The sequence below is a fragment of the Protopterus annectens genome, chromosome 1.part0, assembly GCF_019279795.1.
Source record: "Protopterus annectens isolate FY-2018-M chromosome 1.part0, PAN1.0, whole genome shotgun sequence".
NCBI classification, from domain to species: Eukaryota; Metazoa; Chordata; order Ceratodontiformes; family Protopteridae; genus Protopterus; species Protopterus annectens.
Window position 1 is genome coordinate 405,030,462 of NC_056725.1, and position 27,552 is coordinate 405,058,013.

At 37.1% G+C, this 27,552-nt stretch overlaps 1 protein-coding gene across 2 annotated transcripts in view; it reads left to right on the top strand.

The window, feature by feature from the left end:
* LOC122792527 (calmodulin-like protein 8) overlaps positions 1–27,552 on the top strand; it is a 348,672-nt gene that overhangs the window by 151,423 nt on the left and 169,697 nt on the right. The window contains exon 3 of one of the 2 annotated variants that reach the window (XM_044060271.1): positions 13,845–13,898. The exons of the other annotated variant lie outside the window; for it this stretch is intronic. Coding sequence (XP_043916206.1) covers positions 13,845–13,898 — 54 coding nt within the window. The remainder of the gene's footprint in view (positions 1–13,844; positions 13,899–27,552) is intronic. 2 annotated transcript variants of the gene reach the window in all.

Here is a 27,552-nt window from a genome sequence, read left to right on the forward strand (position 1 = left end):
ATGTGGAGCTTTTCTCCCCAGGACTCCAGTGAAAATGGGTTCTTTAGGCCCAATGGACTATCCTGGTTAAACAACTGCAAATAAAATAAATAAATAAATAAAATGTAGTACTTAAAAACTCACACAGCATACAACTTGACAAGTGTAGCCCTCCCTTACAGGACACCATAGCATACACTGCAGTATGTATGATTTACTTAGCATTAAACAGAGCACTTAAGACATGTACTGTATATTAACAGTGACTGGGATACACATAGTCCTTAGGTTATACCAGGGCCTACATCTCCTACATAGCAAAATAATGCAACAGTCCTTACCATTTGTCAGGTAAGTTATTAGATTTCTTCACCTACATTTCTCCTGCATTGACATAAACCTCTACCACTGCTCACATTACCTCAGACTGTATGTTCCATGTTGTCAGTTACACCCATTATCTCAACCCCCTACACCAACACAAGTGTGGTAAAATGAAAGCGTTATGTCAAGTATCATGTAGTTCAGTAAGCAACTCACAAGTGCAGCTTTCATACTGCACTAAGTAAAAACAATAATTGTCCAAACTCTCTTGTCTGCTTGTGTATCATTGAATTACCCACTGCTATAATATGAACAGTTACCTGGGACATTTCTATGCATCAGTACTATATATAAAGTCTAACACAACCTGTACATATAGATAGATACATTTACTGCCTAGCTAACCCACATGCACACCTTCAGGGGACATTTACATTCCACATATGCATAGAGAATATGGCTCAGCCTGTCTAGACAGCATGCTTCCTGGTTCATAGTGACTGACATGCATGGCTGTTGGGACTGTTACATGCTGTGGACACTACCACAGACCAGTAGCATATATCACAGGCAGGTATGCATTTCATCATTTTGAGTGTGCATGACCCCAACATATGCCAATGTTAGTGCTACCTCCATCTGGCATATGACTGGTATTCATGTATTATCACATTTCTGTACCATGGTGCATTATGTACATTACAATGGTTGTCAATTATAAGCTGATATCTACCTGTTTTGAGAAAAGTTACTTGTCTGCCTTTTGGTAGACCTCACTAGCAACATATGATGTTGAACTGTATACATACTAACACTGTCCAAGTCCACATGGCACGTGTTTGTCCTTGTTTCATATAATATACCACAGGAACATACTCACATTCACCCTCCATGGCCTGTTAAGTCCATTATCACCATGCTAGTGCAGCTACCTACCCTTGGCCAAAGGTACAATACTTCTGCATCTATGCAGGGACATCTTATTTTCAATACCTAGTCAGCAATATCAGCCCTGCCACAATAGCATATCAAATAGCTATTTAGTCCACTTTTAGGTAACTGTAAGGGTGATCATCACATGATGTCAGGATAGCCAGCCTACCGTCTTTCTCCAGTCCTGCTTATCCACTGGGTGATATAAGTTCTATGGTCTGGAGGACATGGAGACATCCCCATTGACCAGTGGGGGTTCAATTCTTTTGGGAATAGTTGTGATTCACACTGGTGATTCCCACAAGATGGTCATATTTCATCATTGGGAGGAGTTGGAATAAATGAGGTGGGGTTCATGGAGCAGAAGCTTGACACCTAAATTGGCCAATTGGGGAGGATCCTTATGTGGTTAAAAGAGTTGCATCATCACGTGGCACTGCCTTGTGCACTATCTTAAGCAGGCCCTGATGGTGCAGACAGCCATAATAGTGACATAACTCTTCCCGGATCGCATGGTCAGGTGATGAGTCCCCACCCTATCTCCTGTTATGTTATTCCACTTCCTTGTGTGTCACCTCCCTCCTCTGCTTGCTGTTTAATCTTCCCCAATAGCACATATTCTTCATCTCTCAGCATCTCACTATATCCACTCTCAACCTCCCTTGTATCAGCATCTACAATGTTGAACTTTGTCCACATTTTATGTTTTTTAATGTGCTTCTGCTTTCTTATCTCTATAATGTTTCCATTCCATGACTTCTCCTGATAGCCTTCCTATCTCCCCTTCTTGATAAAAACAAATGGACACCTTTCCCACAAAAAAGCAACCCTTCCTCCCTCTCTACTCCTATGCTTACCTTTCCTGTATCCTTTTGAATGTTTAACTGCTTGCACAGCACCCCTTTCTGACTTTTCTAGTCTCCTATCCCCTCCCATTAAGAATGAATAAAACTGCATAGGAACAATGACGGGAGCCACTTCTTCTGGATCAGAGCTATTCTTGCTGTGTCAGTAAGTTGCACTAGTACACTCACATACTTACTTCTGGCATTTAAGAATTATCTAGCCTCTGTCATAAAATTAGTTTTCTCACTGCAAGCACTGTCATTTTTATGAGTAGATTTATTTATTGGTTAATGCTCAGGCTGCTATCTCTTTCAAGTTGCGCAAGGCATATTTTTGAGTCCCATAGAGTATTAGAGGTTCATAGGTTCATAGGTAGGTACTAGGCTATCTGCCCAAAGGCATTTATAAGCCTAGCCAGAATGCGTTGGCTTTCGCCACCCCCTTAGATTAGTTCCCTGTGCCTCTGTCCAGCAGAGCCATTGAAGTGATCCCTGGGGTAAACTTTCTGTTTCACATCCACTCATCAAGGTTTTTCTTGAAGAGGGCTAGTGAGGAGCTCTGCCTAATGTAGATTGGAATCTTGTTCCAGAGCATGGAAAGTCTCTGGGACAGGAATCTATCCCTCCAGCACATCCTATTTATTGTTGTGGTAAGGTTTAGATCCCTGGAGCATGTGGCTCGAGGGGATATGCTTTTCTTTAGGTGTAGCATGTCCATCAATTCTGGGTTGGACATGGCCTTGTATGTCAGGCAGAGATCACCTCTGAGTAGGCGGTATGCAACCGAGTACAGCTGGAATTTCTTCAGTTGAGCTGCACAGGGCATCTGCTTGAGGCCAGTGATCCTCTTGGTGAGGTACTTCTGTGGTCTTTCCAGTTGTTGCAGGTGTCTTGTAAGGTACATCCAAAATGGGGCAATGTACTCTATGATGGGTCTGATGAGTGATGCATAGAGGAGCTCAATGACCTCTTTCGATCTGGATACAAACCTTTTTGTGATTAGGTGGGCCACATAGAAGGATTTTCTAACCACTTTGGCAATGTGATTATCAAAGGAGAGGTTACTATCTACTTGGGTCCCCAGATCCCTTATTACATCTTCCATATTTAGGGGGCTACCACCTATGTGGTAGTTTGTCAGTACTTTATTTTTTCCAAAGGGGATGACTATGCACTTTTTGGCATTTAGCTTGAGGCCATGGTTTTGACACCATGTATCTGTCTCAGTGAGACCCTTTTGGAGGATGTCTGTGTCAGCCAGAGGGTCAATTATAGCCCCTAGTTTGCAGTCGTCTGTGAACTTGGTCAGCCATAGTCCTCCTGTGCTTGCCTGTACCTCTGAGAAGTATATGCCGAACAGGAGGGGTCCTAGGACTGAGCCCTGGGGAACACCACTTGTAACTGGTTTAGAGTCAGACCTAGCTCCAGCAACTCTTACCATGTGGGTTCTGTCTGTGAGCCAGTTGGCAACCCATCTCATGACATAGGGGTTTATGTTCAGGCTGGTGAGCTTGATTATAATACCTGAGTGGGGAATGGTGTTGAAGGCCTTTGCAAGGTCTAGGTAGGCTGTGTGGACCACCTTTCCCTCATCTATGGCCTTGGTAACTGTCTCAACGAAGTCCACCAGGTTTAGGAGGCATGATCTGCCCTTAACAAAGCCGAACTGGGTAGGGTCCAGTGTTTGGAGGTTTCCAATGTCTCTTTTAATGAGATCCATAATGATGCACTCCATAGCTTTGCAGACCAAGCTAGTTAGGCTTATAGGGCAATAATTCCTGGGGTATGTTGTGGCTCCACCTTTGTGGAGTGGAATAACTGTTGCTGTGCGCCACTCTGTGGGCATGTAGCCCATGGAGAAGCTGAGTTTAAACAGTGTGTTTAGGTGAGGGGTTAGTTCATCTTTGAGCTCGTGTAGGACACAGCCTGGGACACCGTTCGGTCCCATTGATGCTGTGTTTTTGGCTTTGGAGAGGGCTGTTTTAACCTGAGTGTCTGTGATTTCAGGGGCACTACATTCTTTTGGTATAGTTATGGGCCCTTTTGGGGGTGGGGGGGTGAAGTTTGCACTGAACCTGTCTGCCAGGATGTTGGCTATATCAGTCAGTTCAGTGTATTTCATGTCATTCTGCACTAACTCCGAGCAGATCTGAAAATTGCCACTTAGATTCTTGACACAGCTAAAGAATGCCCTGTGGTTATCTTTGTAGTCCACAGCAATTTTTCTTTTGAAGCCAGCCTTGGATGATTTTATGAGGAACATAGTTTCTTGCTGATACTGATCAGGATGTCTTCCCTTCTTGGGATTTTACTCTTTTCTGTACTAGTTTCCTCCTTCTAATGTATAGCTTGTTTATGGCAGGGGTCCACCAGACTGGTTTCCTTTTCTTGGAGGAGTGAATCTTGGTTTTCTTTGGGATAGCACAATCCATGCATTCTTGTAGGTACCCATAGAGTGCATTAGTAAAGGATTTTGCAGCTTGTACAGCATTATCCTTTAGCATGGGGGCTTTTGAAACTTCCCACCTTGGTCTTAAGTAATATGAAGTTTGCCGGGGGTGGTGGCGGAATGTGGATATCCAGAGTGATTAGTTTATGGTCAGATCTAAGCAGTGAGGGGTTGACCTCCAGTGTGGAGCACCGGTCACCCATGTTGGTGATGACCAGGTCCAATATGTTGTCACCTCTGGTGGGGGTGTTGACCAGTTGATCCAGGGAGTTTGAGTGTATAAATTCTAGTCAGTGTTGGGCAAGGGAATTTGGACTTGAGTAGTTCTCCCAGTTAATGTTTGGGTAACTGAAATCACCCAATATCAGGGTGTTTGGTAGGACCTTTATATTTCCTAGTGTTTCCAGGAATGCAGAGTGGGAGTCCTGGGACATGGTGGGTGATCTGAAGCAAGTTATAATTTGAATAGCAGATTTGCCAATTGTTAGTTGCAAGTGGATGATCTCTGAAGCATTGTGCACTGCCACTAACCTGGAGGTGTGGGTATCCTTGATGAATATGAATACTCCCCCGCCTTTTGAATTTTGGTCCAGGTTTTGTGGCCGAAATGTATGGTATGAGTTGTAGCCTGGTAGTGCTGGGGTGCTCTCTGGAGCCTTAAACCAGGTTTCTGTTACTGTAGATATATCAATGTTCTCCATACTGAGTACGCATTTTGAGGTTTAGACTTCTGGCATTGAGTAGCATTACCCTCAGTTTTTTATTACTTGTGCTATTTACAGCAGTGGGTTTGTCTTTTGAGCCTTGCCTAAAAAAGGCACTATGGGGGTGGCAAGAGCCTTGGCCAGTATTCAAAAGCCTAAGTGCAAGCCATCTCTAGCAAAGCAGCGTGGCTTGTCCAGCATGTCATCCCAGGCTGACAGACACTGGATCCCCTTTGAATGACACCAGAAGCTTAGCCCATTGTTGAAATTGATAATGTGCTGTCTATATCGTGGTATCATTCTTGGTGAGGGCAGGATGCTTCTCAGGGTCAGGGTCATACCGGCCTGGGCTACATGATCAGAGAGCTCCTCCATGTCTCTTTTCATGTAGTCTAGGGAGGTACGGCTCAGGTCATTCACACCAACATGGACAATGACAGAGTCATATTTTACTTGTTCTGGAGTGACCTGAATGCGTGTGTTATGTCGCAAATCCTGGCACCCGACAGGCAGCTAACAGTAACCTTCTCCTTGTTAGGCCTAGTGAGTGGGATGTCAGTGTGCCTGACTATAGAGTCACCTATTACTAGTGTGTTGGGTATGTTATTTCCCTTAAAGGCTCTGATTGTGTGGAAAACTGGTTTTGTGAAGTATGTGTTTCATGGTTTGTGCTGGGGGAGGGGGGTGGAGATTGCTTGGATGTCTGCTTTGGAGGTCTCTGTTGCGTCTGCAGATTTTTATTTAGAGCCTCCGAGTATGTTTTTGTGTATTTATGTGTGTTTTTTGCCAGTGCTGGTTTCATAAGTCTATGTGAGACTGGTGGTGTGATGCAAGTAATTCTCTTTTCCTCTTGACTGCCTGGTCCAATCTTGGGTTGAAAGAGCTTAGCCTCCAATTTGGCTGTATAATTGCATCTCTTGCGTGTATTAGTGTTTGGTGGAAGGAGGAGAGGGTTGCCTGTGTACATGAGGCAATTGTAACATTGCCTCAAAATGCCCAGATTCACCAGTTGGACCAGACAGTACACCTGAAACTGCCCTTTAGACATGCCTGGATAGGTACAGTGAACTGTTTTACTCATTGGCTGGTAAGGTCAAATAGAGAGCGTTGTCCTTCTCTACAGTATGGGGGAGTCTAGTGCTAAGTTTTTTTAGTGCTTGCTATGAGGTGTGAGCAAGTGCTGGTATGAAACGTGAATGCTCTGAGTGCTTAAGTTGAAAGTTTGTCTAGTTACAAGGGAAAAATTGAAGAGTAGACTTTGTGGAGCTGGGAATAGTTATACCCTAGCTAACCGGAGCTACCCAGCATGCAAAACCTTGCAAATGCGGGTTTTATAGCAGAGAAATGAAAGAAAAAGAAATGAACCCAAATGGCTATGTAGCTGAAACAAGCTTTTTAAATCACAGAAACTCTTGGAAATTGGTGTTTTAGGTGGAATCAGCTAAAGGCAGCAAGAAAATGCAGGAAATTGATACTTAATCACTCCAAAGTCTCTCTTTTGTCTCTCTGCTGCTGTAGAACTCTGCAGGGCACCAGGCAGGAGCTTGCTGAGCTGTATACTAGCACAAAAACCTTGCTAATGTGGGTTTTTTAGCAGGGAAATGAAAGAGATAGAAATTAGCCCAATATGGCCAATAAACTACTAATTTCTGGGTTGAAACCACTCCTAAAAAGACAGATAGGCTGCTCAAAGCTCCCTCTCTCACAGTGAACAGAGAAATTTCCTTCTATCCAAGTAAGGTATGAGCAAACACAGAAACTTGTAACACAGCCCTGAATTCAGCACTAACCTGAAAACTGGACTATAGAAAGGCAGAAAAACAAGCATTTTTTTTGTTTTTTTGTTTTTTTTTTTCAGAAAATAAAGCAGCTACAGTCAGTAAAACACTGTAAATGCACAGAAATGGCTATCACACTTGAGTGTGTAGCCTACAACAGTTAAACAGGTAATTTAAACACAAAAATTACTTTGTTAAAGTGCAGGCAGTAAAATAAGTACAATATGTAGCTGAAACAAGCTTTTTAAATCACAGAAACTCTAGAAAATTGGCATTTTAGGCAGAATCAGTTAAAGGCAGCAGGAAAATGCAGTAAAATGATACTTAATCACTCCAAAGTCTCTCTTTTGTCTCTCTGCTGCTGTAGAACTCTGTAGGGCACCAGGCAGGAGCTTGCTGAGTTGTATACTAGCACAAAAATCTTGCAAATGAGGGTTTTATAGCAGGAAAATGAAATAGATAGAAATTAGCCCAAAATGGCCAATACACTACTAATTTCTGGGCTGAAACCACTCCTAAAGGGGCAGATAGGCTGCTCAAAGCTCCCTCTCTCACTGGGAACAGATAGACTTCCTTCTATCCAAGTAAGGTATGGGGAAACACAGAAACTTTTAACACAGCCCTGAATTCAGCACTAACCTGAAAACTGGACTCTACTATCTTAGAAAGGTGGGAAAACAAGTATATATTTTTTGGGGTTTTTTTTTGTTTTTTTCGAAAATAAGGCAGCTTCTCCTTCTTTCAGCTTTTCCCGGTTAGGGGTCGCCACAGCGGATCAATGTCCACTCATGATTGGCAGTGGAGTTTTACGGTGTCGAGTTGCTAGCCCGGCATCCAACTTCCACAGAAGGCACACACATGCACGCACTCACACCTAGGGCCAATGTAGTGTGTCCAATCCTCCTACAGCATGTCTTTTGGGATGTGGGAGGAAACCGGAGCACATGGAGGAAACCCACGCGACCACAGGGAGGAATTGCAGACTCTGCACAGAAGGCACCCCAGCCGAGGATCGAACCGGAGAACCTCTTGCTGTGAGGCGGCAATGCTAATCGCTGCACCGCAATTCAGAAAATAAAGCAGCTATGATCAAAAAAACACTTTAAATACACAGAAACGGTTACCACAATTGAGTGTGTAGCCTACAACAGTTAAACAGGTAATTTAAACACAAAAAATGACTTTGTTAAAGTGCAGGCAGTAAAATAAGTACAATATGTAGCTGAAACAAGCTTTTTAAATCACAGAAACTCTAGAAAATCTGCATTTTAGGTGGAATTAGCTAAAGGCAGCAAGAAAATGCAGAAAAAATATATTTAATCACTCCAAAGTCTCTCTTCTGTCTCTCTGCTGCTGTAGAACTCTGCAGGTCACCAGGCAGGAGCTTGCTGAGCTGTATACTAGCACAAAAACCTTACAAATGCAGGTTTTATAGCAGGGAAATGAAAGAGATAGAAATTAGCAAAAAATGGCAAATAAACTACTAATTTCTAGACTGAAACCACTCCTCCAGGGACAGATAGGCTGCTCAAAGCTCCCTCTCTCACAGTGAACAGAGAAACTTTCTTCTATCCAAGTAAGGTATGGGCAAACACAGAAACTTGTAACACAGCCATGAATTCAGCACTAACCTGAAATCTGGACTATACTAGCTTAGAAAGGCGGGAAAACAAGTATATTTTATTTTTTTGTTTTTTCAGAAACTAAAGCAGATACAATCAAAAAAACACTTTAAATGCACATAAATGGCTATCACACTTGAATGTATAGCCTACAACAATTAAACAGGTAATTTAAACACAAAAACAACTTTGTTAAAGTGCAGGCAGTAAAATAAGTACAACATGTAGCTGAAACAAGCTTTTTAAATCACAGAAACTCTAGAAAATTGGCATTTTAGGCAGAATTAGCTAAAGGCAGCAAGAAAATGTAGAAAAAATATACTTAATCACTCCAAAGTCTCTCTTCTGTCTCTCTGCTGCTCTAGAACTCTGCAGGCCACCAGGCAGGAGCTTGCTGAGCTGTATACTAGCACAAAAACCTGGCAAATGCAGGTTTTATAGCAGGGAAATGAAAGAGATAAAAATTAGCTCAAAATGGCCAATAAACTACTAATTTCTGGGCTGAAACCACTCCTCCAGGGAAAGATGGGCTGGTAAAAGCTCCTTCTCTCACAGTGAACAGCGAAATGCCCTTCTATCCAAGTAAGGTGTGGGCAAACACAGAAACTTGTAACACAGCCCTGAATTCAGCACTAGCCTGAAAATTGGACTATACTAGCTTAGAAAGGTAGGAAAACAAGTATATTTTTGGGGTTGGGTTTTCAGAAAATAAAGCAGATACAATAAAAAAAAAACACTTTAAATGAACAGAAATGGCTATCACACTTGAGTGTGGAGCCTACAACAGTTAAACAGGTAATTTAAACATAAAGACGACTTTGTTAAAGTGCAGGCTGTAAAATACATACAATATGTAGCTGAAACAAGCTTTTTAAATTATAGAAACCCTAGAAAATCAATGTCTTAGGTGGAATTAGCTAAAGGCAGCAAGAAAATGCAGAAAAATTATACTTAATCACTCCAAAGTCTCTCTTCTGTCTCTCTGCTGCTGTAGAACTCTGCAGGGCACCAGGCAGGAGCTTGCTGAGCTGTAGTTCGTTCACTAAAAAGTATTCCTTGACAAGATGGGTAGTGAAAAGTTGTCTGTTTATATATAACTCTTTTTTTTTACTTCCAGACATGTTTTGCTGTGATTTACAATATATTGTCATTTTGCATTGCATTTTTGTGATAGATTAGAGTTTGCTATTTTACAGTTGATATATCTACCCTTGAAATTAAATAATGTGGAACATTTCCTACACATCATATTAATAAATAATTAAGACTAAAAACAAATAGGATACAAAACATAAGCTAGGATAAAAAATAACTGAAAGAAAAATAAGATTTAACATAAACTCAGACGGTTTGAAAAGCGAATAGCTTTTTAACAATATTTAGAAAAAAAGAACATATTTGAGCTGCAATGTAAAATAAGTAAGAGGTACATTATGATGGATTTGTGGTGCAGAGGAATGAAGTCTTTAGTGCAATCCAAAATATTTAGGTTCAAATAGCAGGTTAAGTCTTTGTAATATGAAACACTGAAACTTCACAACAGAAAAATAACAAAATAAAACACATTTGTTTGCTTTGTCCAGTTTATTCTACTCATTAGCACCTCAGCTTTACACAGGTAGATATACTTGAAAGACTGAGGTGCTAGTGTGTGGAATACATTGGAAAACCAATCAAGTGTTTCTTATTTTTATTAAGTCTTTGAATAGGTAGCTGGAGGGAGATGATCAAGTTACCACTCCCAACTGTTTCCCTTGACGGGAGGGGCATGCATTTTTACTTAACCTCTGTTGACCACGTTAGTCCCATTAGGCTTGTGGCCTCTTTTTAGGAAAGACTCAGTTTACAGTAGGTGCCATGGGACCTTTGGGTCTATATTACAACTGTGAAAGTTCTGAACAGTGAATACGGAATCATCGACACATATTACCCGGACCGCAAATACATTGAACACCCTAAACCATGAAATTCAAAATCTTGCACTGTCATAGTTGTCCAACCCCACCGTGCACTATATACTACCTACCCAAACAAAATAAATAAACCACATACATACACTAACCAAAACCCAACTTCTAACCCTACACTAAACCTTAAATACATTATTGTCTATGCACTTACTTTAACCTGCACCCTAACCCTAAGGTCCGTAACTATCACACGCTTACCTTACAGAGCTATACCCAAACAAAATAAATAAGCCACACACATACACTTAACAACACCCTACTTCTAACCCTATATTAAACAGTCCTGTCTTTGCATCTTAAAAACTCTACAAGTTACAGCATACCATTTTGAAAGGGCTTGAACACAGTCATTATTATTTGTTTTTTAAATAACACACATGGTAAATATTTTCCGAAACATAGTTATTCATCAAAATAAAAAAAAAAATTGTAAGCATATAGTAATACATTTTAACCATGCTGTGACCTTGTTAGATGAAATTGTTAATCAACTATTGTAAAGTGCTTCGTATTTTGTCCAGTTGCTCCTTATTATGAGAAGCAGTGTTCCACATTTGGGAGACAGAAGGCTAACAGCTATGGGGAGGAGAGTTTCTGTACAAATATCTTCCTGTAAGGGTAGAAAGCAAAATTATATACGATAACAAGTAGTAGATTAGTCAAACAGATGTATAGTGGCCCCAAATGTGGAAGCATTGTTAATTTAGTGCCTTCCTACCCTTCCAGTCACCTGCTGTAGCATGCACAGTATGACCTGCTGTGCAGACACAGTTATCACCTGCTGTAGCATGCACAGTATCACCTGCTGTAACATGTACAGTATCACCTGCTGTAGCATGCACAATATCACCTGCTGTAACATACACAGTATCACCTGCTGTAGCAGGCACAATGTCACCTGCTGTAACAGGCACAGTATCACCTGCTGTAGCAGATACAATATCACCTGGTGTAGTGTGCGCAATATCACCTGTTGTAACATACACAGTATCACCTGGTGTAGCAGGCACAATCTCGCCTGCTGTAGCAGGCACAGTATCACCTGCTGTAGCAGACACAGTGTCACCTGCTGTAGCATGCAGAGTGTCACCTGCTATAGCAGACACAGTATCACCTGTTGTACCAGACACGGTATCACCTGCTGTAGCAAGCACAGTATCACCTGCTGTAGCATGCACATTATCACCTGCTCTAGCAGACACAGTATGACCTGCTGTAGCATGCACAGCATCACCTGCTGTAGCTGACACAGTATCACCTGCTGTAGCATGCACAGTATCACCTGCTGTAGAGACACAGTATCACCTGCTGTAGAGACACAGTATCAACTGCTGTAGCAGACACAGTATCACCAGTTGTAGAGACACAGTATCACTTGCTGTAGCAGACACAGTTTCAGCTGCTGTAGCATGCACAATATCACCTGCTGTAGCAGGCACAGTGTCACCTGCTGTAGCAGACACAGTATCATCTGATGTAGCAGGCACAGTATCACCTGCTGTAGAGACACAGTATCACCTGCTGTAGAGACACAGTATCAACTGCTGTAGCAGACACAGCATGACCTGCAGTAGAGACACAGTATCACTTGCCATAGCAGACACAGTTTCACCTGCTGTAGCATGCGCAATATCACCTGTTGTAGCAGGCACAGTGTCACCTGCTGTAATAGACAGTATCACCTGCTGTAGCAGGCAAAGTATCACCTGCTGTAGCATGCACATTATTACCTGCTGTAGCAGACACAGTATCACCTGCTGTAGCATGCACAGTGTCACCTGCTGTAGCATGCACAGTGTCACCTGCTGTAGCATGCACAGTATTACCTGCTGTAGCAGACATGGTGTCAACTGCTGTAGCATGCACTGTGTCACCTGCTGTGACATGCACAGTATCACCTGCTGTAGCAGACACAGTGCCACCTGCTGTAGCATGCACACTATCACCTGCTGTTGCAGGCACAGTATATTGGATTAATAAATATTTAAAAGAAAGTATGGGTCGGACCTTTTTTTGCTCAGTGCAATGACATTTTATATCACTATGAACTAGTGCTGGGTTTTGTTGGCTCTATATATATATATATATATATATATATATATATATATATATATATATATATATATTATTTCTGGTCAGACAAACTCAAAAAAGGAGAAAGCTTGTACACATTTAAACACCATGTTGGCAGGGATTTCCTATGCAAAACAGTGAGTTGATTCTCAAAGAGTTTAATCTCTATCATCTCTGCATGCAGTCTACCTATGTGAATGCAAGGTGCCATTTTTCGTCTCACCATTTATCACAAATTACATGCTGGAAACAGTGAGCCAAAAAAAGCATATAAGAAATAGTTGCAGCCAGCTCCCTGCACCCACAGTTACACACCTTCTGAAATTATGTATACCACATCCTCGGTCGCAACACAGTAAAGTAAAGGGGAAAATGCCCTGAAAAGTACATCACTGGCTGGCACAATATAATACACTGTGGTGAGACTCACCATGACATAAAATTCTCATTCTAAAACTGCACAGGGAAAGTAGAAGTGTAATTGTGTAACTATACCTGTGCATATATCCATTCTGACTCGATGTTCTTTTTAATATGCATACATAGTTAATTATATCTAAAGTTATTTGAACTGTTAATAGACATCAATATCATCACCGAACAACACCAAAGTATTGCAAAAAGGAAAGGAGCTTATTAAGCTAGTGAAGGAATAAACATAAAAACAGAAATGCAAAGAAAGTTGTAAAATCATTTGAAATAACTAGAAAGGGGAAAATGGAAAATGAAAGCTGAGAAAGATGTATGCTACATCAATATTTCCTTTCTGCATTTAATTTCTGAAATACTTTAATGTTTTAATGTTATTCTGCTAATAACATGATTAAATCTGGGTATCCTTGATCATTACCAAAGACCTTCCATGGGACAGGAATTATTTGGCATTTCACCATTAAGAAACATAGACACTGAGCATGTACCTTACTATCATGTCATGGACTACTCCATGACTGTGTAATTATGAGTATGCAAAAAAAGCAGAGATGGTAATTATGTTCAGTGCAGGTTGCTGATTTTATGTTTTCAGTTTGCAGACATTAAAAGTTATTGTGTTCATACATCTCACACTGAAATATATCTAAATCAAATTAGTAATGTGTACTATATTCTTTGGATACTAGTTTTTGACTGAAATAAAATAACAAATTTTTTCATCTTCTGTTACAGTCTCATAACTTTGATGAAAAAGAATGCAGAAAGCAATTTACACAACTTGATACGGTGAGTAAAATTAACTCTTAAAATCAGAGGTCAGTTATTTGAATATTATGTTTTGAAACAATGTATCTTGCAAATGTGTGAACTTTTTCTGTGAAAGCACATATAATGCTACTCTAAATATGTGTTTTCAGTTTATACATCCTGTCAGGTGGTGACACATTTCAGTCTGCATGCATGAACACTGTTAAGTCTTTAAGGAACCACTTAAGATGTCTACATAAGGTACACATTTTCAAATAAAGCTGCAGCTCTGATTTGCACATAAAAAGTCCATTTTAGGAAAGGAATTTTGTACTGTCTCCATATTCAACTGACAGTTTCCAGAAAAGTTGTTTTTTTTCTGTGAGACTGTCATAAACTTGAATGAGTTGTAGGATTATGTAGCACTGTACGGTCGAATAGCATGGTTTTGAAAGGAAATAATTGCCCAGACAGTGACTTCAGTTCTATCTGGGATGATCTGCCATCGTTCTGTGTACCTACTAAAATAGAACAGATCTTTTAAGTAGATGGTTATTTAGTTTTGGAGTTAGTGCATTTAAATAAGGGGTTATGATGGTACAGTAGAGTTGCCTCATTAAAAATACTGATCATAGGTATTTTCTAACTAGCTTATATGAAACTTAAATTTTGCATTGAAAAATACTATTTGATCATTGAGTTTGGTAGTTAAGCTTTGATCCATCACAATTTTGATTTCTTGGCATGAGTCCATATATATATATATATATATATAGATATATACATGTGTGTGTGTAAATATAAATATATATATATATATATATATATATATATATATATATCTAAATGTGGATCTACTTTACATGGTTGACATTTCAGAAAGTCGACTTTCATATGGCCGAGTCCATATGATCAACTTTTAGAATGCTGACCATGTAAAGTAAACATAAACACGCAACAAACACTTACCTTAAACTGTTAGCTCCCTGCACCTCCTCCATGGGGGGCTCTGGCCCCACACCCCCGTAACTTAAATATACCAACTCTGAGATCACGCTACAGTGCGGAAGTGGGAAATTTTCCCATTCTGCACTGTGCAGAGATAGTGGTTCCCCATGGTCGACTTTTCAAAAATCGATCATATTTTCTCAGCCATATGAAAGTCGATTTTATGAAAAGTCGACCATGTGAGGGGGACCCATATATATCTATGGGTCTCGGACGGATGCTCGACGGTGCTTTTCACTGAAGGCTTAATGGCCTGACATACTTACACGAAAGTGCTTTTAACCAAAAAAGTACTTTTGGGTATGTATGCCTGCAGTCAGATGGAGTCATGGGGGGATGACTGTTGTGGAGATCATACTATGTTGCGGGTAAGGGAATTTTTCCTTTTACCCACTGTAGTGCAATTTCGGAGTGAGAATATTAAAGTGGTGGGGTGTGGGGGGCACAGCTATGCCCCCCTGCATAAACACCTTTTTGTTGTTTGACGCACTTTAACGAAAGTGCTCTTTCGGTAAACGCGCTTTCGTAAAGTGTGTTCGGTGATGTTGGACTTGGAATGTTGACCTTTTGTTCAACAGTCCTAGATCCATATATCATTTTCCACATTGCTTCAGTGATTTCATTCAGCAGTGACAATCATCTACAATCAAGTTTTACAACACCACGTGGGTAGCGCTACTTCAATTCTTCTTCCATACCACACACACACACACACACACACACACACACACACACACACACACACACACACACACACACACACACACACACACACACACACACACACACACACATATATATATATATATATATATATATATATATATATATATAAATATGGATCTATTTCGCTTACCCGAACGCCCACATCACTGACTTTCACTTCGCTGAGATGAATGGACTGACAAATCAGAAGACTGACATCCAGAACGCTGACATTTCACTTGAGGTAAGTAACCGCTTGGCCATCCCAAAATAAAAACAAAAACAACAAAAGTAAACCCACCCATGTGGGGGGCTTCAACCCCCACACCCCCTATGTGGGGGGCTTCACCCCCCCTAACCAAATGTACCAACTCCAAGATCAGAGTAGCACAGGGGTAAGGGGCAAAGTTAAACAGGATGCCCAAGCAGTTACTTACCTCATGTGGAATGTCTGGATTTCGGATGTCTGTCTTCTGATTTGTTAGTCCATTGGTCTTGGCGAAGTGAAAGTCGGTGATGTGGGCATTCGGGTAAGTGAATTAGACCCACAAATATGCGTATATATATATATATATATATATATATATATATATATATATATATATATATATATATATATATATATATATATAGAGAGAGAGAGAGAGAGCTGTTTTTAGTACATTGAAATATTTAATTGTTGAAATTCATATGGTTGAAATCATATGATCGACAATCTGAAATATTAAAAACAATTACAGAAAAGAAACATCCTTGAACAGAGATTGTGGTACAGTGTGGATCAGGAATTTGCTCTTTTCACCACTGTAGTGCAATCTTGAAGTCAGTATATATATAATTAGCATGTGGTCTGGGGTGCTGGGGGTCTCAGCTCCCCTAAAAATGTTGTTCATTTCCATACTTATTTTTCTGTATTTTAAATTGACAATCATTTGCATCCAACCATATGAATTTTGAGAACTTAACATTCAACAAAGTAAACAGATCCATCTCTCTGTCTTGCTCTCTCCCACAGATACATTTCAGCAGGAAACTCGGATTGTACCATTCTGATGTTGTTTAGGGCCACTGTATTAAGGCTTACAGCTTCACTTAAGGCTTACAGTGGATTGCTGTTTTGCTTGTTATTGTCTGTTACCTTATAATAGCAGTGAGAGTGCAGTGTCCTACCACAGAACCTATGCTTACAACCTTAAACAATATTTTTATATTACTGTCTGGCACTTTGCTCCTTCAGGTAATCGGTTATACTCTTTCTGCTGCTCTGTCATCAAATTTAGTTTGTTCCACTCCCCTCTGCAAACTTGCCAGTGCTCAGTTTTTTTGCTGTGAAGCTGTATCTGTCTGAAGAAAACTCACCTGTAGAGACATAGTGCTGTGCATTATTTTACTCCTTCTAAACAGCTCTACTATAACTGCAGTCTGGAGTAGCATATCCCTTGTGCTTTCAAAGCATTTCTTAGTCTAATGCTACAATTGCATAAAATTGTTCCAATGACAGCATAACAGATAAAGACTCTTCCTGATGGTGTTGGAGCTGTTTCCCACTATGCTCCCTTCCCATCCTCAGTTCCCCAGCAATCCCTCATGGCATTACATTTACAGGACCCGTTCTCCACCCAGATGTCCACCTACTTCCCACTCCTCTAAAAGACATACATATTAATACAGATATACCCTGGGCACAAGAGTATACACACAGTTCCTAAACCATCACTCTGAACTTAAGCATTTTAACTTTCTTTCCTCTCTTATACTTAATTAATCACAGTGATCATGAGTTACACCATCCACCTTACCTCGCTATCTACTGCTACCCCTTCCATATTCATACATCATTTTCTCTGACATATCTCTGTACAAAGCCACATACCATGTTTCTCCTAAATATTACTACATCCTTACTCTTCCTGTTTTATTACCTTACAAATTACCATACATCATTCAGTCATGTACACATTTCTTCCACTATGTGCTCCACCATTAACCATCAAATCACCCTACTTTACCCTAATTGCTTCCAGTACATAGAAAGATTCTCCTGATATTTACTTCAATTTCAGATTACCAAACGATCCAGCTACCACATCAAAATAAATCTGAATGCTGCAATTAAAATGAAACAAGCTTACAAACATATCCATTTTTCTCTTATCACTCTGTGAGGATATTCATCCCAGCCTTAGCCTTTTCTCCAATCCTAACTGCCCAGTAGCCTCCAAAACGCATTCCAAGCCAACTGCTCTGCTACTCAGCCCACCCATCTCCATCCAAAACAGGGACCACACCTCCATCACCGAAACTACCAAAACTCAATCCACCTATCTCAAACTCACCTAAACAACTTCAATTATTTTCTGAAATACTCATAGCATCCATAATAAACTTTCAGAACTCCATGCTTGTATCACCCACAATACACCAGATATTCTTGCCATAACTGAAACATGGCTAAATCCCCATATACTAGACTCTAAAATATCACTCTCTGACTATAATATCATCAGGGCTGATAGAACTCAAAAAAATGTGGTTGAGTACTTTTATTATACACTAATTTGAAATCCTACCCTAAAATCAACCTATTCCTAAATTCCATAACACTGTACTCCTTATCTCCCACCAAAAACTAAATAGCCATAATCAGCTATATATTATAGTACTCTATATCCTCCCAGGTACCCAAGAAAACACCTGAACTGGATCTCACATAAAATTTCTACTGAAAAATAATCAACTGGAAGAGTATCTCCACAAAATACCCATCAATTAACCTCAACCTATTTGGATTGACTCAACTCATTTCCTCCACTATACATTCTAACTATCCCAAAACACTGTTTCAATTCTCAAATGGATATTGCTGTCCATTTCCACTACATATGTTTCTAATGGCAATACTGCGGTGGTGGTGGTGCTGCGGTAGCGTTGTCGCCTCACAGTAAGACGTTGTCCTGTTCGATTCTTAGCTAGACCGTCTTTTGTGTGGAGACATGCGTACCTTCGTTGAAGGTTGTGCATCAGGGCTGGCAACTCGGCACATAAAAATCTACTGCCAGTCATTGACGGACCAGAGTTCTGCTGTGGCGACCCCTAACCGGGAAAAGCCGAAAGACGCAACATGTTTCCAATGGCAACCTCTTTGATTCTTTCAGTGTTCACTTCCATGTATATGCAAACAGACTCAGTAGTCATCATGTCTAACACCTACTTAGACCATCCTGTAGCCTCACAAATTTTGACCCTGATACTTTTAACAGAATCCTAAGCTCCTTTAAATGGTCTATCCTGAAAAATATTCCACTCAGTGAAGTACAGAAATTTAACTCACTTTTCCAGAAAACTTTCAATAGTCTGGCTCCAACTAGAACAAAAAGAATAAAGAATAACTGTACTCCTTGGTTATCCACTCAAAGCTGGTACCTAATGTATGAACGAGATAAGGCGTGGAAAGAATGTTTAAAATTTAGATCTCCCCAAAACCTACACCACTTTAATGAACTATGTAACTATACTAAACGACAGATTATCACAGACAAGGATATCTACTTCAGTAACCCTTTATTAAGTCAGTCGTCCAACCTTAAAAACATTCTGGTCTTCTATTAATAATACACTCTATACTGGAACATCCATCACACCTAATCCTGCCCCAAATAACACTCCCTCCAAAATAGCTGCTCAGTTTTATACACAATTTTATAAGAGAGCATTAAATCACTTACTAAAGATTTTCATCCTAATAATCCTGATATGTCCTTCCCCTGTTTCACCCTAAACCCATCCCAACCTCCTACATCATATTGTTACTTCTTAAACTGAAACCTGTTCTCCTTCAGTATATAGCCTCCCAGCAGAATACCTCAGGCTGGTTGCCACTTCCATAGTCTATACCGTGTCTCTTTTAATTAACAGATCTATCAATCAATCATATGTTCCTTCTCTGTGGAAAAAAATTCTTCATCATCTCCTTTCATAAAAAAAGGAACCTCATCTGATATATCCAATTTCAGACCTATTGCCATGTTATCCCCTTTGTCAAAAATTCTGCAGAAATGCATTCTCAAGCAATTTCAACATATTCTTCAGGAAAAGCCCCTGATCCCCACACACCATGGTTTTAGACACACCCATAACATTACTTTGGCCTTATTAACTTCCACAGATACTATTAGGAAAGCCAGAGACAAAGGCAAACTTACTTCCTCTGTATTCCTTGATCTATGTAAAGCTTTTTTTTTCCTCAAAATTTTTTTATTTTTAATTAAAGTCCCAGGAAAAAGCCAAAACGTAGATCACCACGATGTAATAAAGTATAAAAGTCTTTATTAAACATAACACAAGCGCTTTTCGCATACTCCTGTATGCTTCTTCAGGTTATAATTCATACAGAAAAATCACAGGTATATATAGCAGGAATAATTAGTTAATTTCCCGCTCTTTTCCTAATTAATTCCTCATTATTAAATCTTACTTGCTTTCTTTATTCTACATTTCCTTAAAGGGCAAGTGAAACTGTTTGGCTCTTTGTTACATAGCCAAATCTTCATTATAACAGTGTTATCTATATTCTATATGTACAATTCCAAAAACTCACCCTAACTAATAAATATATATATATTGCTATTAATAATACTAGGTCATTATAGATATGCATTATCATGAAAACATAAAATATATATATATATATATATATATATATATGTAAAATTTGTAAAACAGTAAGAGATAATAGTAGCAATATATCATTCAGCCTATATTGTTCAATTAGACATAGAAGCACATATAGTTTACAGAAAATGGTAAAATAAATCTCTCATGGTATATATTTATTACACATTTTTCTATTCTTATTAGTCTCTGCATCTCATTACTAAATGTCTATATATGCAAACATATTATTCAATTTCATATGTAGGACACTATTTATGGTGAAAAAATCTTTAAAAAACTCTTCAAAAACTTTTATGAAAGTTTTTTTTTAAAAATATATATATTCATGTAGTATATAATTATGTCCGTCAGGACAAGCAAATGAATAGACATAATAATAATAATAATAATAATAAATAGAATATTATTAACAAATATTGTATATAAAAAATTCAATGAAAAACATTTATACAATATATATAAGTATGTATAATAAATTACAATAATCTAGTATTTTAAAATTAATGACCTTGCCACTATCAAAGACAATATCATTTTGTAGTGCCTAAGATATGAAACATGGATACATAACATCATGTATATGATGTTATCTCATGGCTAAAACAGGTTTCAGGCTAATCATGCTATTTAATCCTGGAGGTATATGTGCTTGTATATGTGTATTTTTAATTAAAATAACATTTACATAACATTTTTAAATATATTAAACTATATACAATATTTACAATAGCTTAACTTTCAATTATATACACTGTATGTTATTAAATATAGAATTAACAGATCAGTTATCAACGATACAATATTGATTATTGCAGAGTGTTCAACAAAGATATAACTTTCTTCCAATGATTATATACCAATGGCCTGGGATAGATTCGTAGTTCTTCGATTTTTATTTCCATCAATGCAGGTGTCTTCAGTAAAGTGTAGAATTCTTCCAAGGTCGGGGTGTATTTGAATTCCACCTTCTGGTTATGCATTTCCTAGATATTCTCAATAACAAATACATATTTGTCTTATTCTGGTAGGGACCTTCATTAACATTTAGTATAATCGATGCTTTAGTTAAGGTAAAGGATTCATTAAATAAAGCTTGTAAAAAATTATTGATTCCATTCCAATATGATTTAATTTTATTACATTCATAAAAATATAAATCCAGTCTGTTTTATTTGACTTTTCATACCTCCAGCAAAAAACGTTTGTAATAGTACTGATCTCTTTAATTCTACCTGGTGTTAAAAATGCTATATCTAAGTATTTCCAGTTAAATATTTTCCAGTACTGTGTGTTAGAGGTGTAATTAACTGATAGTAATATGTTAGTTTTAATTTCTTCTGTTAACTGCAATTACTGACCTTTTGTTAAGAACTGCCAGTATGATGGTTTGGGAATTGTTTTATATGTTATTAACTCTTTATATAGATTTGAAATGGAATTTTTCTTTTCACAACTATTATATACAAATTCATACAGAAAACTTATTACATTTGGAATATCGTTAAATGAGGAATTAATAATTAACCTGCATAAATCTTGAGTGTACATTAGAATGCTTTGTAGGGTTAACCAGTCCTGTGTTGGAATATTGTAAGCAGTTTTTATCATATGTATATCTAAAACATTTAATTTATTTACACATTGAAACCAGCATAAGAATCCATTTTGTTCCCAGGAAGTTATTGTTTCCCTATATATTTTGTGAGGAAATTCTTAGTGATGGTAAATGGAGTTAAAAGGTCAAACCAAAGTTTTAGATCTGTGTTTGCATTGATAAGTTTCCTAAAGGAATTTATGTAATGATTAATCAGTGTTGTTTTCGAAGGTTTTGTTATATTATATTGTATACTAATGAATAGTATGTACCAGGGTTTGTTTGATTTGTCTACTATTAAATTTTTTTTAACAGATTAAATTCATTTGTTAATATAGCCATTGTTAATTCTTTCCAGTTGGCAAAATAATTTGGGTTTATCCAGTCTATTGTAGTTTTAAGCACATATGCTTTTATATATGTTTCTATTTTCAGGAAGTTCAATCCTCCTTGTTTCCAGGGTCTAATGTGATGAGTTAGAGCTACTCTATTCTTTTTGGGATACCATAAAAATGTTATTAAACATCAGTTTATTTCTTTAAGAATGCATCTTTCAGAAATTAACTGTATTGCTAATGCTACATATAGTATTTTTGGCAATAAGACCATTTTTATTAATTGCAATCTGTCTTCAAAAGTTAATAGAATTTTGTTCCACTTTTCTATATATATTTTTATTGTTTCAATAATGTTTTTATAATTTATTAATATTGTTTTGTTTATATATTTGCATAACACTATTCCTAAATAATTTAGGGTAAGTTATTGTTTTCCTATGATGGATTTATCTGTAACTTGTAGTTCTTTTTTCTTATTTAAAAATAGAAATTTTGATTTTGATCTATTAAAGTGTAGACCTGAAATCTTATAAAATTTCTCCATTACTTCTTCTAGCTCTCCTACTGACTCTCTGGAGTTTGATAGGGTTAATAAAATATCATCAGCAAAAAGCATTATTTTAGATATGTACTGGTCATAGACTTCTATTCCTTTTATTCTTGGATTATTGTGTATTATTTCTGCAAGTATTTCTATAGCCAAAGCAAATAAAATAAGAGAAAGGGGGCATCTTTGTTTAGTGCCTTTCGTTATATGAATAGATTCTGAGGTGAAAGGACCTAATTTAATGTAGGCTAAGTTATTACTATATATGTTTTTAGTAATGAGATGAAGGGAGGAGAACATTCAAATAATGCTAAAGTTTTAAATAGATATTCCCAGTTGAGGGAATTGAAGGCTTTTTCTGTGTCTAATCCAATTACAAGTGGTTCTCTATCTTCTTTATTCACATAATCTATAAGAATAAGTATCCTTTTAATATTATCATGTGTGTGCCTGTTATATAAATATCTAGTTTGATCATTATTGTCTTTGAAAGTGGGATTTTCATTCTGTTAGCTAGGATTGGCATGAATATTTTGTAATCATTATTCAGTAATGATATAGGTCTGTATGAGGTGCAAAGGTCTGATGATTTATTATCTTTTAGAAATGGTGTTATGAGAGAATATTTCCATGAAGGTTGAATTGTTGCTTCTGACTGGACTTCTAGCAAAGTTTTATGAAAAAGGGAGATTACTGTTGAAGGGAAGAGTTTGTAAATGTCCATAATTATACCATCGATCCCTGGAGCTTTGTTAGATTTACTTTATTTTATCTTGTCAACAATTTCTTTGTAGGATATAGGTTTTTGTTGGTCTAGTTTTAAGTTTTCTGGCATTTTTTTTTATATTAATAAGGTTTGTATCTAAGTTTATTTGGTTGGTATCTTAATCTTCTTTTTTGAAGTGTTCCATATAATGCGAACAAAATGCTTTAATGATGTCTCCTATATCTAATACTTTTTCCCTTTCTTTTCATGATATATACTACTAATGTTATTTGCTTTAGATTGTATTTTAATTCTTGTAAATAAGTTATGTAGATATCTGGGGGAGGTGGCTAATGAGTTTATTTTTAATTTTTCCAAGGTTAGACAAATTTTGTGTGTTAGAATTTCATTATTTTTTTTTTTAATTCCTCTATTTCAATTTTGACTTGTGGACAATTCTGATTTGTTTTTAGATTTTGCTGTCAAGAGTCTGGTTTGCAAATCTAATGATTCAGATTCCCACTCTCTAACTTTGTTTTTGTACCAGCTAAGGGGCTTACCAAATAAATACACTTTTAATGAGTCCTGCATCATAACTCTACTGATTTCTGTTGTATTATTAATTTTATTTTATTTATTTTATTTTATTTTATTTTACATTTGTTGACCGGCTAGTCTAGCTGGATATATTTCCATTTTCAGTAGAGGCCCGGGGAGAAAAGCTCCACATAAAACATAAGCAATGAGACATAAACAATGAGACATATTGTTAATAAACACATTGAATAAAAATAAGAAAAAAGTAGTAATAAAAAATAGTAATAATAATAAAACCTGGTGATAAAGTTAACAAAATTAAGGCACACCATCAAAAAGTCGTGACTAGAGTTAGGTCAGTTTCAAAGCTTCTAACCTAATTCAAACAGGCTAGGCCATAAGGCTCCTACTATAATAAGAAAAAAGTACAAGTGGATAGGGAAGAAGGAGAAAAGAGTACGATAAAGAGAGGGGGAAGAGACAAATGCTAGTAGACCTTCTTTGTCTTCATATTTATAAATAACTTTTGGAGTGATTATGTTTTTCTTCCAGAAAACTGATACTCCTTTTGTCTTTGTTCTACAGGAGGATTGAGTTAAGACTGTATAGTCCTTAGGGTTCCAAATAAAGCTATCATTAGTCTTAAAATGCATTTCCTGGAGAAACACTACTTGTGCCTTATTTAAATTTAAATATTTTAGTAAATTTGATCTTTTATTTGCATTATTTAAGCCATTATTATTTAATGATAAGAATGTTAAATCCATTTCAAGTTTTTATTGGAAGAAACATTTTGCTCTTTTTTTTTTTATAGTAGTTATACCATATTCTCTGATAACATTGAATGTTATTTTATGTGTGTAAACCTGGGATTGTAATTTAATGTTCTTTCTTCTTTAAATACAAGTAGGGTAAAATTCTGGTCAGGCTTTAAAAAGTACTTCTATAAGCCATTAATTCTAAAGTATCAAATACAAGTAAATATGAATTTCCCATTAAACATAGAATGAAAGTCATTCCTAATCTAATAGATAAAGATAGATCTATTGGATTATCACTCATACCTTTAACCAACAATATCAACTGAGCTCCATATGCTAAATTATTATATGGAGAATTTTCTTAAAAGAGATTTTAAATTCTATATTATTTTATTATTATTCTATATATATATATATATATATATATATATATATATATATCAGGATGGAATGGTAGTAGTGTAAACAGTGATTATGTTGACTTAGAAAATATCCATTATTTAGTTACCCTTAAGAGATCCCAAACATGTCGGATATGTCATTTTGGATAAATTAAATGCAACAGAGGAGTATACACTAAATAAGCCAACAACAAATAGATTATTACTAAAATAATTTGACTGAAAGGACTCTATAGGAGAAAATGAGTGATTACCAATGAAATATGAATTTACTGTAGGTGTACTGTCTTCCTTTACTTTCCCACTCTTCAGCTCACCAACTTCAACTTACACTTATGAAAAGACATGGCTTATCAGTGGTATCCTGACTCTGTGTAGAAGTACATTCTAGTGTGCAGTGCGTTTACATATTTATAGATTTAGAAAGCAGAATCTAAGAATAAACTATAATCACCCTGACAATTACCACCTTGCATGGGGCACCTCCTGCTTCCAGGATGGGTAATCACATCAGGTCTACAATGAATGTGTAAGTACCCATATGGTAATCAAGGCTCACCTTAGGTAAGTATTAATCAAATAGTGTCTAGAGCATCTTAGAGAGTTCTCAGGGCAGTTAGAATACTCTTAAGCCTCTCCTCCCTTGGACCAAAAACAGAGATTACTCTTCCCATTCTTTCCCTTGTTTTAAATCAGTACTAATAAAAAAAATTAAGCAAACATAGGTAAACAGAAATAACATTCAGTAGTCCACCTTGTACTTGACTTGCAATCCATTAAACAAGTCAGTGACTAACATCACTTTAGTAAACATTATAAAGACAAATTAGAAATAATTTCCTAGCTCTTTAAATTTTCTGATAAAGCAAAAAGTTAACAATAAGCTATTTTAACTAAAAGTGTAAAGCATTTCAATTTTTCCTTGCATGTATATATTTCTACTTATACTGTAGTGTCAATAGTTGTCTTTGAAATCTGTACAATACTTCACTTCTTCAAATCATTCCTTTTTCAATTCAGGTTTTGTTTTGTCAAAATGGCAACAATATTTCAAGGGCAAAATTAATATTTAGACTGATGTTTCAAATAAATAACTTGTCAGTTGCCAATTGAGTTAGTTTAGAATGTATGGTCAGTGCAAATATAGCATGTCGCAAAAATAATATGTATTGTTTCGTGTGCTCTAGAGACTGTCATATGCAAGTGATATATATAATGTAGCATATATAGAGCAGATAGCTTATGGATTCAGGTTGTTAAAGTAAGTTATGCTTATTAATCATGCAGTTTCATTTAAGTTCACAAGTAATTTGAGGACATTTTAATTGAGTTTCCAGGAATGTGTAGTCCAATGTGGGTAATTTATAAAGTATTTACAAGTTGTTCTATTAAGTTATCTAATTTACCAATCCTTAGATTGTAATTCAAGTTTAATAGCTAAACAACATTACTTTGTTGTTATTTGTTATCTGAGAGGATAAATGCACTTTGCAGATTCACAAGGTCCATAGAAACTGCCACAGTTGTTTTCTGTTGCCATGACAATGCAAATATAGCGATTTCTAATCAATGAGTCTTAAAAAAAAAAACTGAAATAGTTCACAAGGATGATAGAACGTAAAGAAAGCTTCACTTCTCACAAGCAACAGTACATTTTCCCATCTTTTATATATTATGTTAATATTATAGAAAATAATTCAACTGACAGTATACATATAAACAAAACATTTCAGAGTTAATCGCTAACATGCCCCGTAACCCATTAAGCATAACAGTGTCCACCATTAATCTAATAACTATTTTAATACTATGTAAAGCTTTTGATCTAGTCTTTCATCACAAGCTCCTTTATCAACTGTCTTCTTTCAGGCTGTCACAACCCACACTACTATAGTTTAACAACTACTTAACTAATGGATACCAGCCTGTTAAATAACTCTCCACTTTTCCTCTCTTTCTTCATGTCAATATTGGTGTGTCACAAGACTCTCTTCCTGGCCTCTACTCTTTAATATATTCACTAACAATTTAAATAAATCCTCTCAGCAAGTTTCCCTTGTACAATACACTGATGATACTATCTTAATATGCATTTCTGACAACCTAATATATTTGCATGTAAATATACTGAGTTCATTAAACATGATACCTTGGAGCTTTTCTCCCCAGGCCTCCACTGAAAAGAGCACCTGTGCCAGTCGGACTTTCCCAGTAAAACAAATCCATCCATCCATCCATCCATCCATCCATCCATTCATCCATCCAACCATCCATCCATCCATCCATCCATCCATCCATCCATCCATCCATCCATAACCCCTTTTTCCCATTTTACTTCAACAGTGACAATCACCTAGAGCCAAAGTTTACACTGCCAGGTGGCTAGCCATGCCTGTGTATGTATGTATATATATATATATAT